The sequence below is a fragment of the Strix aluco genome, chromosome 10 (assembly GCF_031877795.1).
Source record: "Strix aluco isolate bStrAlu1 chromosome 10, bStrAlu1.hap1, whole genome shotgun sequence".
Taxonomy (NCBI): Eukaryota; Metazoa; Chordata; class Aves; order Strigiformes; family Strigidae; genus Strix; species Strix aluco.
This window is the reverse complement of record NC_133940.1, coordinates 19133121-19149704: the sequence shown is the minus strand read 5'-3', so window position 1 is coordinate 19149704 and position 16584 is coordinate 19133121. Positions and strand designations below refer to the sequence as shown.

The window sequence follows — 16584 nt, the reverse complement described above, 5'->3', positions numbered from 1 at the left end:
TGAACCTCTGACATTTTTTCAAATGGCAGAGCTTTTTTTCCAATGGTATGCCTTAGAAGAATGTTGCTTAACCCAAGTGCTGTCTTAGCAATTGACAACAACATAATTTCCCACCCAGCTTGGGTATGGATAAAATCTGCTTCTACCTCCAGCATGAAGTCTGCTCAGGGTACTCTTGCATCTGAATTAGCTACAGGGTAGCCCAACATTAAGAACTTTCCTGTCTGTTTTCATTAACTGTTTGTGTTTCCAGTTTATCCTGGAGAGAGTTACCTGCAAATTATCAAATCTCAGCAGAAAAGTGGCCAGTAGCTAGAAAAGCAGATAGTTGTCTTGTAGTTCAGATCCCTGCTGGACTCAGAGCTGAAGGAATAAATATTCCTGACTCTTCTGGGTAATTTTTTTTTGTGTGTGTGTTCCAGTGGATGAAAGAAAGATCTCTTTGCTTTCCTGTAGTGGATGAAAATCAAAATAAAATCAGATGAAACACTGCCAGATCCCAGGCTGAGAGCCAGTGATGTCCATGGGGCTCTCCCCAGTTAATATAGCACATTTAGTATCATACTCTAAAGTCTTTTTCCTAGACTTGTCCTTGAAAACAACTCCCTTGGGTTGTATCATTTCCCTAATAAAAGCCCACATGTTCTGAACTGCAGCAGTCTATTACCACAGATTTGAAAGAAAAACAAATCTTTTTACTATTGAACATGTTGATTACATTACAAAGTCTATCTGGGTTGGAAAGTACATTCTTAAGTAGGTCTTCGTCAAATATATTTACTGCATACTGAATTGCACATGGAGGAATTCTCTTCCAAAGGAGCACAAGCACTTTGAAGCACAAATTCTGCACATCTTACTCATCTAAAAGGAGACAGTTATTACAGTGAAACAAGAACATTCAGCACTTTATGATAAAAAGGGATTCATGATGCTCTAAAACCCTGGAGTTCACAATGGTAGAGATTTGTATAGAGAGCCAAATTGCACTGTCCTTACTTTGGAAGAGGCCTCACTGCAGTCAGTGAAGGTGTTTGCATGGTAAGATGCTAGCAACATGAGGGTCATGAGATCTATTTCATTATGTGTAAAACTCATTAAAGCACTTACCAGAGCAAATCAAACAATACAGAGGAATGCTACTCAGCATCTGCAAGGAAAACCTACCATGTTCTGCTGCAAATGAAGACCCTAAATGGTTGCATACCACATAAACATCATCTCATCAAAGATTTTGGGAAGCAACAGATTTTAAGAGTACAGATGAAGTACTTCGTTTTCTCCAGAGACAGTGGTAGCTGCTACATTTTTTCTACTCTGTCATGACACAGCTGCGTGCCTAGCACATGCTGTATTCATAATTTTTGCTTTCCTGTCATTGCGAAAGAGCTGCATGTTTGGATGCAGTCCTAATGCTTAATGCAGATGTTTTGCTGTGCTTTTTGAAGGAGGCTGTGCATTGTTTACGGCACTGCACCCCAGCTAGCGGGTGTCATGGTTTAACCCCCGCCAGCAACTAAGCACCACGTAGCCACTCGCTCACTCCTCCCTCCCACCCCGGGTGGGATGCGGGGGAGAATCAAAAAACAAGTAAAACTCATGGGTTGAGATAATAACAGTTTAATATAATATTTGTATTTGAAATAAAAATAAAACATAGTAATAAAAATATAATAATAACAATAGTAATGAAAATTCATATAATAAAAAAGAGAGAGAAATAAAACCCAAGAAAAGACAAGTGACGCACAATGTGATTGCTCACCACCCACTGACCGATGCTCAAACAGCAGTCTGCCCCCAGCCAACTCCCCTCAGTTTATATACTGAGCCTGACAACCTATGGTACGGAATATCCCTTTGGCTAGTTCAAGTCAGCTCTCCTGGCCACACTCCCTCCCAGCTTCTTGTGCATCTGCCTGATGACAGAGCATGGGAAACTGAAAAGTCCTTAATTTAGGATAAGCGCTACTTAGCAACAACTAAAACATCAGTATGTTATCAACATTATTTTCACACTAAATCCAAAACACAGCACTATACCAGGAAAAAAATCCCAGCTGAAACCAGGACAGCGGGGCACCCCAGAGTGCCTGGGCAGGGATGGTTGTGGCTGACAGCTCCCCACTGCTCAGCCTCAGGGCTCATGTGCCAGCTGCCCACATTCCATCTTGCAGCAAAGCACAAAGGGGCAAGTTTAGGGCACAGGCAAGTTATTTCAGAGTTCAACCCCATGCTTCCATCACAGCAAACACCTTTGCATGCATGTACTTCCTCCACGGTGAATGAACTGCATTATGTGTGGGCAGAGAGCTTCAGAGCACAACCTCAGAGGCATCCCTAGGGAATGCAGAAGACACCGTTAAACCAAAGTTTAAACAGCAATAATAATGTGCTGCTTCTGCTTCCTGAGGAATATAATATATGAATATGACATCTTTCCATTTCATTGCATTAAGTCTCTTCAAGCTCTCCCACACATAATTCAACAGTAATTGTATCTTATATACCCAACAAATCTCTGTCTAAATGCATTTAATGATTATACCATTTTCCTTCCTGCTAGAAAGGATTCTTACATTTCTTACAAGGTGAGTCTGATTTCTAGAGACAGCCTTGACCTCTGTTTTATTTTAGCTGTCTGTCATGTTGACTTGGCAGCTGTGTTGGATAATTTGCATTTGCACTGTTGCAGTTCATTGGGTTGGATATTGTTGATTTTCTTATTTGATGTAAAAATAATAACATTTTTAGAATTACAATTCTTAAAGCCAAAACTCACACTGGATCCTGGCTTCCCATAACTGCTTGTCTTACAGGCATGGAGTGGAACTTTGCAAACTTATGTTTGCTTAAACTGAAGAGCTACTAGTTGTCAGCAGGGGAGAGGGAGTAAGTTCAGAGGTATCTCACGGCAGGGAAATTTATGTCACGACACTCATCCACTTTCATATGCTTTGTCCCTGTGAAATGTTTTGGGGATTAACAGAGTTCTATCCAGAGCTTATAGTGTCAGATTCAGATTCTGTCTCAGCTGAAGAGGAAGTGGAAAGTAAACATTTGAAAGAGGCAATGAGGGAGGCTGGCTTGCTCCCTGTCCCAGGGGTCTCCAAGTCCAGAAACTTTCTAGCCAGGCCTGTGCAATTGATTCCTGGCTTCTTGCCCCACATCAATCCCAGTGGCAGACAGACAGAAAAGCCAGAAAAGCTGGTTTTGGAAGCTGAAGGAGTTACACCACCATCTATGGTCTTTGACAGATGTAAGGGCTGACATTTGAAGTGAGCAGGATTACAGCTTGGGCACAGAGAGGGAGGGAAGGAGGCAGTCATGGATGGATGGATAGATGTTCTATGGGTTATCAAGGACAGGAGTGTTACAGGGAGGTGCCTCTGGGCTTCCCATGCAGAAGAGGTGTAAACCCCCCTGGTTCCCATCCTTACTGTCCCTGACAGCAGATTGAAACACATGTCCAGTACCCCACAGCCCTGCTTCTCAGTTGCAGCAAAGCAGAGGGCACTGCAATACAGCAAAGTGGTGACTACAGCTGTGGAAATGCCAGTGTGGGAGAAGGTCTGCAAACACCTCATTAGGAGAGGTGAATGCACACAGGTTTGCTGCTGGCAGCTGGGCATCCCACAGGGTCAGGCATTACTTCCCTTTAAACACACATACACACAAACCTGCTGTTTCCCATAAACAAATCTCAATTTTCACTCTAGGGTTTGGTTTTCTTTTTTTTTTCTTTCCTCCTTTGATTCTACTGAAACCTAGCAAACAGAGGATAGTGTTGGCTCTCAGTCAGGTACCTCACTGGATGTTCTGCCAAACAGCAAGGCCATCAGCTGACCACTGTACCTAGACCAGAGGACATGTGATGTTGACAGCAGCTCTGGGCTCCTCCTGTAGACAGGTATCTGGTAAGACAAAGCCATAGGAGGCTCACAAACCCTTCCCGGCAGAGCCCATGGGCTAGAGCAACAAGCCCCTCTTCTCTTGCACCCAGCTGGATCCTGCAGCAGGCAGACATGAGGAAGGCACATCCCAGGACCTTGCTGAACGGAGCAGCCCTTCCCAACAACAGCAGTCATTTTCCTCCAAGGGAAGGAGATTTGAGATGAGAGAAGCAAGTCTGCCAGCATGGAAGAAAGGCTGCCAGACCACCTCAATCCCCATGCTTCGGGTTTCCTGAATTCCTGCCAGGACTACTCAAATACAGTATCCAAAAGTCCTTATTTTCATGGGGAAATATGAGCAGTTCACTTGCTCGGTGGCACCTCCTCACCCTTCAGCAGGACAAGGGGATGCATTGTGAAGGGCAGCCAAGTTGTGGCAGTCGGCTGCAGGGTGGCAAGATGATATTCCTGCCCAAAACCTGGCCTGAGGAGCAGGACAAGTGTGCTGAGTGGGTGCCAGCACAGGCTCAGGCTGTGTTGACTTCTCAGGGAGAACATGCTGTACCAAACGTTTCTTATTGTATATCTTATATAAACAAAGCATTTAGCTCACCACCCAGCACTAGCTCATGCTAATGAATGCCAGCGACTTTCTCTGCTTCATATATTGAAGTTGCATATTCAAGTCAGCTCAGGGACACACACAGGATGCTCAGTTTGGACTGCAACTCTTTCTGCAATTCATTTAAGCTGAGAGTAATCAACCACAGCTAGAAAAGGAAGCCACAAACAGAATTTGCTGTGCAAATATGACAGAGACCAACCAACCCTTGTAGGAAACCATCCCTTCCATCTGTCTTTGGGGAAAGACCCACTGACAGGCCCAGAAGTGGTCCAGGACATTCCCCTCTTCAAAGAAACCCTGTGACCACTCTCAGTTTTGACTCCAAACCCATCAGCATTTCCACCTGGTAGATCACAACGCACCCCTTCCGCAGTGCGCTTTCCTCTCCACTGACATTGACTGCACCATGGCAGGGCAGAGCGGGTGCAACCCCAGCCAAAATCCCACTGTTGCTTATCAATTCATCCTACCGTACTCACAGAGTGAGCGAGACACTGAGCAACCACACACGCTCCCAATGTCCCTGCCAAAATTGCATGAATCGCTCTAGGGCACAATCTCAGGGCAGGCGCAGGGGGCTGCGGGATGGCAAGGCTGGCCTGAGCAGGGCTCCCATGCTTGTGCACTCTGCCAAAAGGCTGCAGGGCTCCTGCCTTGGACACACTGTCTGCATTTTCTAGGAGTGCCTAAGGGAACACAGGGTTTGCACAGGACCAAGGTGGGAGTGGGAACTGGGGTCTGACAGAGAGAGGCTGTAGCACTGCACAACTATTAGAATTTTTCGCGAATATCAACAAAGTGTTCTCTTGAAAAGAAAGAAGTAGCTTGTAAATTTGCAAGGAAAAAAAAACCTACTTAAGTTTTTGTCATATTCTTTTGCAGAAAATCTTGCAAAAATAAACACAGCACACTGAAACTGTGAAAAAACCCGCATTTTCCATTAAAGATCCCTGAAAAATCCCATGAGAAACTTGAGCATGATAGGAGAAACTTAGAGCTCCACATTATTCAGTTTGCTCTAAAAATAAAGCAAAACCCTTGATACAGCACCTCCCCCACTTCCATCTCAGGTTCCTCTCCAGAGTTTTTTGGATGTTTGTTTAACCGCACTACTCAAATTCATGACCTATTAGATGTACAAGGCAGATCAGGCAAACAGAAATGTCACACTGCCGAGCTCATGGGGTCACTTGGTTTGTCACTCTTGCAGAATATAACCTTCAGGGTAGACTTCTTTTGAAACTGCATTTTGAAAGAAGGAGTTTTCTTTCCCTCTCTGTTTTGTCTCCCATTTAATACTCTTTTTTTGTTTCCTTGTTTATAGGAGAGTAACAGTGACTGCAGCTTCCTCAGTCCTGGAAAGCGGTTGTTATATTCCTGCCCCCCAGCTCCAGCAGTGGGAGATGCTCCGTTGCTGCTCTCTCCTCGGGAAAGGTTTGTCCTCGTTTTCTCTAGCCTCTCACAGGTGTAAACGCAACTGGAGCTGGATTTCAGATTCCTGTAGTATTTCCCTACTGCATAGGTCTGCACACCAACATGACACTCGTTAAAAGCTGTTCTTTTTGAGCAGGTCCAAACGGATGCATAGAAAACATGCCCAGGATGGGTAGAGCTGAAGCACAGGTACCACTGGGGTCAGATGGCATAGCTTAGTTATTGTTTTGAGACTACAAAGATGCCAATTAATGGTACAGTTACGTTCATTACTGACCTGTATTGCAGCAAAGGTAAAAAGCCTCCACAACCTCTTATTACTCCTCTGAGCCTGCCACTTTGAATACCTGGTCATTTTCTTAGTATGATGATTTGCTTTGCTGTAGCATGACTGCATTGTTGTGCTCATTGCTAAGCAATTAGCAGTTTGTCCTTCCAGAAATATCTGATGCCCCAGACACTATTAACTCCTTGGAACATTTTCAACAAAAACATTCCAGGGGAGACGCATTAGTGGCTCTTCCACTTTCTGGGACAACATCTCTCCAGCTACATACCCCATTACAGAACACCAGACCAGGACAGGCAGAAGGGTTTATTTGTGGTCAAGCCCCTGTTTTGCCAAGTTCTGCACAAACTTTTCATCTTGCATTGCTCTGAGACTGGCACTTCTTGCATAATCCCATTTTCATGGGCACCAGTGAAGAAACTTACCCCCACCCTAACAGTGAAGGACAGTTCCTGCACCAGGTTCCCACAGCTTCCAGGCACCAGTCAGTGTTGGGACTTCCAGGGAGGACAAACTCCTGGTTACCCAACCAGCAGGTATAATTTCTGATCCATGGACCCAAAACCACTAATGCAAGCCTCAAGAGTAACTTGTCAGAGAGAATTCCCTGAAGCTAATGATCTTTCAGTTACCCTGGGTCACCCAGCCTAGGGACAGCCTGCTGGCAATTGAGCAAGGTGCTAAGAGATCCCTCTTTTTGATTAGGCCTAGCAAACACGATCCTTTCTGAAGGGCCCAAAAGGACCAGTATCTCTGGTCCTTTTCCAGCAAAAGGAAATTTCAAATAATCATCAAAAGTGACCTCAAAATAGAATCAGTATTTGACAAATACTTTTTTCCCCTCCCTTTCTTATATTTACAAATGAGTAAATTCCCATACTGAGATGTAGGTAAGTCCTAGGAGTCACACAATGTTTTTTCTTCTGGGTGTCAAAACAGAGCCACTTAGGTTTTCTGTAGACAGTACCACAAAATTACAGTAGTAATCAACATTTAAAATACAAAAAGTCTAGACAATCAGCAAGTCCTTTCCCAGAAGGCTGCTGGACAGCGTGTGGGACTCAGCATGCCCACATAGCAGTGTGATATAGCATGTTCAGTTCCTGGGGCATTACTGTCAAAAGTGACCACACTGAATCAAAGCAAAGGAACATCTGGCCTGCAAACCCATTACCTGCTATATAAAGGTATAAAAACATGCATGTGGTTGTACTTTCCCTGAAGAATACTGTCCTGCCTCCAGCAGTTTGCAGAACCATGTCTCCATCTGTTCTCAGAATCTCAGGCCTAAGCAAGCAAGAGGTATATCTGATGCATTTTTACATACAACATCTCTAGTCATATATTTAAAAAAAAAAAATATATATAAAAAATAAAGGTCAAAATATTTTCTTACAGATAGGTACAGAAGTATCTGCACTGCCTTATTTACACATTCTCTTCTGAGAATCTCTTTTAGAAAATCAGCTTAGGGTATAATACTCAGCACCTATGCAATTGCAGTGATTGTGCAATGGCCCTTTGGTATATTTTGTCTTTTTGTGTTACACTAAACACTTGCCTGACCTCAGCCATGCACAAGCTGATATTTAAAATGCCATCAATATATTTATTTGCCAGAATCTTCCCTCTATGTAAAACTTTGTGCTCATTGTGGAAAAGAAGGAAGAATAAATCCCCATGTATGAGAAAAACAGATTCTCCTTCAAAGAGCTGGTGAATGAATGGACACAAAACAAAGGGAACAGAAGAGAGGAGTGTCACCACTACAGGGACACTGCTGCACTGACATCAACCCACATCATGCCCCAGAGCCTACAGCAAGGACTCGGGCCCCCCTTCCCTGCCCACAGGTGTCTCAGCATCTCTGAAGCAGCTCCCTTTCCTCAAAGAAGAGCTCTCTCGATGGCTGTTGAATTGATAAACTCGCCGCTTAAACAAGCGATGCAGCTTCTCCTGGAACTGGTTCCCAATAAAGCAGTACAGCAAAGGGTTGATGCAGCTGTTGGTGAATGCCATGAAGATGCCGAATGGCAGCGCGGTGTCGATGATCCCTGTCACGTCACAGCTGTTAATGATGTTCATATGAGCCAAGGCATCTAAAAACGTTAAAATGTGGAATGGAAGCCAGGCAATTAAGAAGGCCACCACAACAGCAGCCACCAGCTTTAGGACTTTGTCCCTCTTCTGCTTGTTTTTCCCAAACTCCTGTGCTTTGAGCAAGTGTCTCCTGATCCAGATGTAGCATGTGGTGATCACTGTCAAAGGGATGAAGAAGCCGAGTGCATTTTTCAGGAAGGCTGTTGCCACAGACCATTTTGCATAATTCTCGTGAGGAAAAGCCATAATGCAAGCATTGACCCCCAAGCTTTCAATGTAGTGAGTGTCACGGAAATAAAAAGTTGGAAGGGAGGACAAACAGGCAAGGCCCCACACAACCAGTGCTATAAAATAAGCTTGTTGTGGAGTTCTTCTTTGAGAGCGAATAGGATGGACAATAGCATGGTACCGGTCCACGCTCATACATGTAATGAAAAATATACTTGCAAACATGTTCAAGCACAGGACAGAACTGGAGATTTTGCACATCAGAGACCCAAAGAGCCAGTTGTACCCCTGCGCGTAGTACGTAGCCCAGAAGGGAAGAGTGGTGAGGCACAGCAAATCGGCCAAGGCCAGGTTGAAAATGTAGATATTAGCAACTGTTTTGGGTCCACTTTGACGGCAAAGCACCACAACCACCACGCTGTTACCAACCAACCCCAGAAAAAAAACCACAGAGAAGAGTGCTGGAATCAGTGAAAACTGGTAATCTGAAGAGGTAAGTGGGCAGGGAGGGGGCGAGTGCAATGCAGCTGATGAGTTTGTCAGTGCTGTATAGAGGACTTGGAGAGTTTCTCTGGTGGTGACAACCAGGGAGTAGTTGCTCTGCATGTTGGTGCTGGTGGAAAAGGAGGTTCTGCAGGAAATTCATGTGCTAGCAGCACTTTTCTACCACATTGCTCACCTGCAGATCAAAAACTGCGTGTTAGACGTGCATTCTGCACACAGTCACAATAAAATAAAAACCATTTGAAATTATGTCAGTAAGCTGAATGCTGAAATACAAGGCAACCCTGCTGGACTCCTTTCCTCCGTCCCACTGACAGGACACAATTAGCCCTAGGGAGGTCACAGCATTTTTTAATTAGCCTGGCAGAGAAGCGAGCAGCTGGGTTTTATCTGTAATGGTGCTTTCTGTGTCCAGCAGAGAAGAAAGATTATTGACTCAAGAGCTGGAGATACTTCAGGAACTTCTGTGACCAAAGGCAGCACTGAAGCTCCTCGTGATCCTTTTCTCAGCTTTCTCATACTATTTTCAGCACTCTGCACAGTTAAAATAATGTAGAAAGGCACCACTTGCCAGTGGGGATCAGGTACTTCACACCTGAGGGTCTTCTGGGACTTCACAGGCACGAAAGCAGCCTTTTAACAAGGCTATTAGGAAAGCAAGGGCTGCATACAAAGACAATTGCAAAATGTCATTTATTGTCAGAGTCCTTCTCAAAGCAAATCTGCATCTCCTGCCCTCATGCTGACTTTTAATCAGAAGAGTAAAAGAAATATTTTCAATGTAGATTCAACAATAGACTGTCAAGTACTCAGTCCTTGCAGGCATTGGATTTAACAGTAATATTTGCCATTCATTTAGAAAGATCAGGACTGGGTTTCAGTAGGAAAAAATATAGCTACTAACCAACTAAAACAGGAGAGTTAATTAACTTGTCTGTCTTTAGTTCAAGAGCTCATGTCTGCACTCTAAGCAGGGCATTTTTCAAACTTTAAGACTTTATGGTCAATAAAGAAGATATCATACCCAAATATTTTATTTTATATAATAGTAAGAGACAATTCATTTTTAATCAAGTCCTTATGGAACCAGTCAGGCATTTAAAAATTCTCAAGGGGCCCTAAAAACAACAGAAATTTTGACCAAGACAAGACAACAGAGTCGGGTAATGATCTCTCATTTAACAGAAGGCAACTGATCATTTCAAACATATTTTTCTGTATTAACAGTTGAGATAAAGCTTATCATTTGCTCAATGTAAAATATGCAATATGCTACTTTGAATATACTGACAAAAATTTAATTTTAGTTATATTGTCTCAACAATGAAAATTCAATAGGAGAATATTAATGTACATTTCTGCAAAGTGCCGGTATTTAAAGTCACAAATACTGGATCACAAGCCCACGCTCTGTAATCAAACAGGTCTTAAACAAGAGGAAAGCTTTTTGTTTGGGGATGACGATTCAGGAGAGGGTCTGGAGCCCCATCTCACCCTTAATTCTTATGTTCTGAAACCCTCACTTTAACCTACAGAAGCTGAAATCTCAGAGCTAGTCACAAAGCATTACATACCTGACTTACTCCTAATAGAGGGACCACGCCATAATTAATTTTAGTTACATTACTGAGAACAAGGTTTCATTGACACACTCCCCCCCCTCAGCACACAAAAAACTGGTGGCTTAGAATCTGCTTCTAAACTAGTCATTCCTGCTATTACTTAAGATACAATGAGGCATTTTATCACAAATTGAATCGAATCAATGGAAATTATGTTCTAATAGCAGATAGAAAACATACCTCTCAAAACTCACAATCGTCTGGTTGTAGCTCTAGAATTCTGTGCTCCTTTTTTCTGTTTTCCTTCTAGCGAGTATCACCACCAGCAATCTGCTCTCTCATATCTTCCGTTTTCCCACTGGGAGACTTTAACCTACATAACTTGAGAACTGAAGTATGAATGCCTGCCAGCTTCTTTTCCTTTTGGAAGCAAAACAGTTTGAGAACCCCCCTTTCCAAGGCCACGTGAGCGCATGCAGTAAATCAGGAGAGAGGAACAGACAACTGGGGGGAAAAAAAAAAAAAGAAAAGAAGAAAGAAAGAAAAAGGAAATTCACACAAATATCTCTGCGGTTTTCTACAGCAGCTCTTGGGCCCACATGCAACCTCCTTCTGTCCCCGAGGTGTACATGCAACATGTGCGAGACTCCGTGCAGGGATTCATGCATCTCTGAGGGCAGGGGGATTCCCATGCACTCTATGGAGTCCCTGCACTTGCTAACACATTTGAGAGTGGAATAGGCTGTTAGTCCTGGCAGAGCTGGTCATAATGTGAACACACACACACAGAAAGTGGAGGAACATCACAGCATTCACACCAGCATTGCCCGTGTAATGGGGCTGATCCAGTCTCCCAGTTAATAGGACGGGAAAGCCACTGCTCAATCCTCGCAAAGCCATGCACGCTGCTCGAACTGAGGAGGGCAGCAGGACAAATTCATGTGGCAGAGAGCAGGCTTGGCTCTGAGGCTGCACTGGGGCAGCACACGAGCAAAGCAAGCAGATTGGCAAGGCTGCATGCTCATGTCAACTTCCCGTTCACACAAAACTGAGTTTTTACATCTGTTTATTCTTCATGTCACACACTCCACCTGGCCCCAGCCTCCTCTCCCTGGAAGGAGCTCCAAGGGGACTCCTGGAGAATAAGCACTGGGGCAAAGTAAGCATCCATAAGCCTTAAATATTTTGACCTGATACCTTGAGCGTGATCTACTCTGCAGCAGCAGCCCATCTATTGGGGATATGTGTGCTGTGCTACCCAGGCAAGGCTGCTCGTGCCAGATGGAAAGCAACCACAGAAGTCCATGCCACTGACGCGTCCCTTTGCCCCAGCCAGGTACTGCGGGCTGGCTGTCCATCTCCAACCAGGACTGGACTCAAGCTCATCCCATTCTTTGAAAACTGGAGGAGCCTTGCAGTGAGGGGTATCCAACTGTGGCGACTTGGGGGAGCCCCGGTGTCTGCCCTTGCTCTGGGACTGTGCAGCACATCAGAGGCAACAGGCATCACAGGCTCTATAACCAGCCCTGATTACACCAAAGTGACCCAGAAGAGAAATGAAACAGGGAAAATAGCCTTTTACCAGCATATTCAGAGAACAAAGGGCTGAGCATGTTGTGGAGAACAAATTCACCTTTCTGCCCAGCTTGTCTTTGATGCAGAGCTGCAGAGTGTGCTGGAAAAGTTCATCAGCAAACTCATATACATACCCTGGAGGACAGCACTAAGTCTCAAGGCAGGGAGAGGTGTCCTGGGCAGCTTTTGGCTTTATCTGCCTCTTACCAAGAGTCCCATTTCTGGCATTTTCTGTGCAAAAGGAGACTGAGTTATTTAAAGAAAGGGAATCCCACGCAGCATTTCTATTTATCACAGTGCAGCTGATTTACTGCTTCATGAACACAACAACAAAGTGGTCACTGGTCAGGACTGTCAGGCTGCAAGCACACACAGTGCCTGTGCTTGGGGCAAACACTGGAAGGGAAAGAAAGCGGAAATAGCTCAATGAAATGATATACTGAGAGCAGATAAAACAGAAACAGACCCAAACATCACAGGTATTGTAAAGGAGGGTAATACCAAATCACTGCACAGGATGGGAGACCTCATCTGTCCCAAAGGCTCAAGCACTGCATGTCACAGCCAGAGTTAGACAGCATAAATATCAGCACATCCTTGTTATTTCAAGATATATATATATATATGAACTTCAAGACACATATATTAACAATGCACAGATTCACCCATTCTGTAGATGTTTAGTTTGATTTTGGGGCATCCCTTCCTCTTCCTTTTCCCACTCATTCATCCCCACCCTCATTTGAGGTTGTCATGGAAAAGGCAGAGGAGGAGGGGAGATACCCTGGAACCACTGAAATTTGCATTTCTCAACAAAAAATAAAGAAAATTTGTAAAGGAAACAGTAACATCCATAACAGCTTGGGGGCTCAAAAAGTCAAGACTTAACCAAAAAGCTTTAAGATGAAGATTTGCACTCAGTTCCCACATACTACAACCACCACAGGACACGTTGTTTTGTTCAAGAGGTGTTGAACAGGTGATACACCTTCTAGGGGCACACTGCAGAGACTCTGTTCTTTCTTCAAACCAAACATCTACCAAGCAGGTCAGTAGGAGCACATGGGATGTGCAAGTGCAGAGGTCACATGTCCTACTGCAAAGGAGAAGAAATGCCTTTTGCCACCAGTCCCCCCCATACATACCCTCCCTGGGATCCGGAGGACTGCTGGCTCTCAGGTGAGTGACCTGAGATGTCAGCACTCACTCTGATCCATACCCATTTAATTTTTTACTAACACTGTGTGACAGGACACCCTCAGCCAGGAATTCTTGCTGCTAGTTGCTGCGCACACAAACAGCGGGTGAAAGATCTTGCTCCACCCCTCATCACACATCCAGCATACTTTGTAAGCAGAGGAAAAAGTCAAATGCATGAGAATGTTATCTTTGCAAAGATAACAAACACAGATTGTTTAGATTCAAATATAGTTTTCTTTTCCAGATGCACTTTTGATCCTCATAGATACGGACTGTGTCTATTCTGTTCTATCTCCAAAACTGAAACTTTGTGCTGGGTTCATATCTCTTCGTAGACAAGAGATAGGCCTGATGAACCTGGTGCAATTCTTGCCCCCTCCAAGTGCTCAATGCATCAATTCCTTATCTGATCCCAAGTTCTCATTCTATTTAGCCAATGTAGAAAACCCTTTCCTCTTCTATTTTCCCCACTATTTCTTTCTTCCTCCCACTATTTCTGAGTGTTCCCTGTACACAAATGGCTGTGAAATGGCAGGTACACCCAGTATGGACACCCAAGCTGTCCATGCATAAACCAGCCTTGTGTCATGTAGTGCTGCAGCTGAGCTAATGCCCCCTGAACTTGAAGGACATGTCTGTCCAGCTCCACAGCCAGGCTGGTAAATCCAGCACATGGATCTACTGCGTCACAGCTCAGCACACAACTCGGCACAGGGGCAGAGTCTTCAGCCTTTTTACTGTTCATCTGGCTGCAAAGTTACAAAAACTGGGAGTTTTCACCACAAGAAGACCTGTTTGCTAATAAATGGTGAGGAGTTAGTGCTTCCTGGGACATGTATTTGGGGAAGGATATTATGCGTGTCTTTTATACCAAAAAAAAAAAGATAAATCACAATTAAAGAGAAGCAAGAAATTATGCTGTATGTTCACATGCAGCCCTCAGGTTTACCTTTCTATCCTCAAGCCCATGCACCTAAAGAGGTCACTAGAAGTGTTTAAAAAAGAACCCAAACGCCCAAAAAACCTGAAACAAAAAACCCCCCACACACAAAACCACCACCACTACCCCCCCAATAGCAACTTCTAATCAATTGTGCAAATTGAAAAAAAAAAAAAAAAAGAAAAAAGATTCATGCCATCCAAGTCCTAGGTCTTGGTTTTTGCAAGGAAGTGCTGCTGTCAGGGATGGAATATTCTGAACAGGCAGCGTATCCGACTGCGCCAGCAGACTGTCAGAGCCAGCTCTTGAGGTTAAACCTTGCCAGCCTGCCAAATCCTCAAAGCAATGTGGGATGCAGATGTAGACTGTATTCATGGGCTTGATTTGTTCCTTTTGGAGAAAGCAAGAGGGGAACAAAAAAAAAAGCTCTCATAAATGTGCTCCCCAGGATGCATAACCCAACGTAGGTCAGTATGGCTCTGACACCTTTGGTGGTGATTTACAGAAGGATCCCCTGACTCCCAGGGCTGGCAGCAGGAGCTAGGAATCCAGCGCTCACACACTGCTGGGGGAGCGATGATTTCCATCGTGCTGGCTGGCGCATTTGCCTCATGCCAAACAACAGGCCTTTTGCACACTCACTGAAACCATCCTGCCTGCAGCTGGGTTACCCCAGCTCTCCATAAGCTTTTATATGCATTCCTCCTTCCCCCATTTGTTTGTTTAAGGGTTTCTTTAAGCATTAATTGCTCAGTCTTGCAAATAAGATTGGAGTATCTGTCTACCTCATCCTTCCCCAGGCCCAGGAGAAGACTGCTTTCTCTCAACCTTTTTGGGGCCTTTGGGAGGAGAGCAGTTGTGAGCAGCGACCAGTTGAAAATTGGTGGCTGAGGCAGTGAGCCCTGCTCACACCCAGCATCTGTGGTTCTTGCCTTGGCATGCTGGGTCTTGATGCTGTCTCACATACCTCTGAAGCATGATCAGTTCTGACAGTGGGTGTCAACCCAGTGTTTTGGCCAGAAGGGAGAACTACTAGCATTTTTAAAGGGGAGACCCTGGTCAATGTTTCACTTTCACTCCTGAAGCCACGATTTCATGTGGAAGCACTGAGCAGGCCTGGAGAAAGCCCTGCTTTTTCACTTTGCAGCAGCACAGCAGTGAACACAAGGGCCACACAGACACAACCCATCAGAGTACAGAGAGCTCTGGACCCATTCTTTGGGTCTTCCATGTTGGAAGAAGTCGTTTTTGAAGCAATTCAGTGTCTAGAGTGTGGCAGAGACAGTTCTGAGGGAAGAGGGACACCCTTTCCACCTCCAGCATGCAGAAAAGTTTTCCAAAGCATTTCTTTTATGAGATGTTTGTGTCTAGCCGATGCACTGCCAAGACTGAGATTATCCTCCATGACATTGTTTGTTCAAATAATTGGCCGTAAGCATTTTACAAGTTACTAAAAGTAGTAAAGAAAACAAGCACATAGTGACTTTGAAAACATGCTGCACCCGTTGCTATTAAAGGCAGTGAGTGCACATGCACCCTGGCACTGCTGCCTGCTCTCGGGGGGAGCACCACAGCACGCCTGGCCTTGCTGAAGGCAGGAGGACTTGGCAAGAGCTCCATTCCTGAGTGCTGCACAGCTCTGAGCCATGACCCCAAATAAAGATAAACCACCAGGCACCAGGGCTTGACCACAACAGGCATCGAGCCTAAATCCCGCAGACACTGCTATGACCAAAGCACAGCATTTCAGCAGTTGAGACCTGCTCAGCCAGATGGCAACAGGAACCTACATTCAGCTTTCATAAAGAACAATTTTTCATCACAGGTAATTTTCTCCTGTTCACTTCTCCCAGACCAGTTGCTGTGATGAGCAGCAGAAGTCAAGACACTGATGCTCACAGCTTGTGGGAGAGAGCTCCCTCCTGTCTAAATTCTGCTTTGTTAGTATTAATATATCTGTATATAACCTGGCATTTAAAGGATGTGGGAACATACTTCACATTTCTTTTTAGGGTCTCAAAGTGATTTTTTAGGAAGAGCTAGGACTCTGGCCAGTTTTAGAGAGCTACAGAGTACCCAGGGGGGCTCTTTCCAGAGATCCTTTAAAAATAAAAATCTTCCTTCCTTTGCTGTTTTGAACTATACTCACTGCAAGCATTATTTCCCACTTTTTAAGTATCTCTGTCAGGAATGTCTCTTATGTACCAAAAAGGCTGAGATACACATGAAAGAGA

The 16584-nt window shown here is 44.5% G+C and overlaps 1 protein-coding gene across 1 annotated transcript; it reads right to left on the bottom strand.

The window, feature by feature from the left end:
* Positions 1-1604: 1604 nt before the first annotated feature.
* On the bottom strand, positions 1605-10984 carry AGTR2 (angiotensin II receptor type 2). The gene is made up of 2 exons (XM_074834654.1): positions 10876-10984; positions 1605-9248 (listed from the first exon to the last, which is right to left on the bottom strand). The coding sequence occupies exon 2, from the start codon at positions 9173-9175 to the stop codon at positions 8057-8059; it is 1119 nt and encodes a 372-aa protein (XP_074690755.1). The 5' UTR covers positions 9176-9248; positions 10876-10984; the 3' UTR covers positions 1605-8056.
* Positions 10985-16584: the final 5600 nt, after the last annotated feature.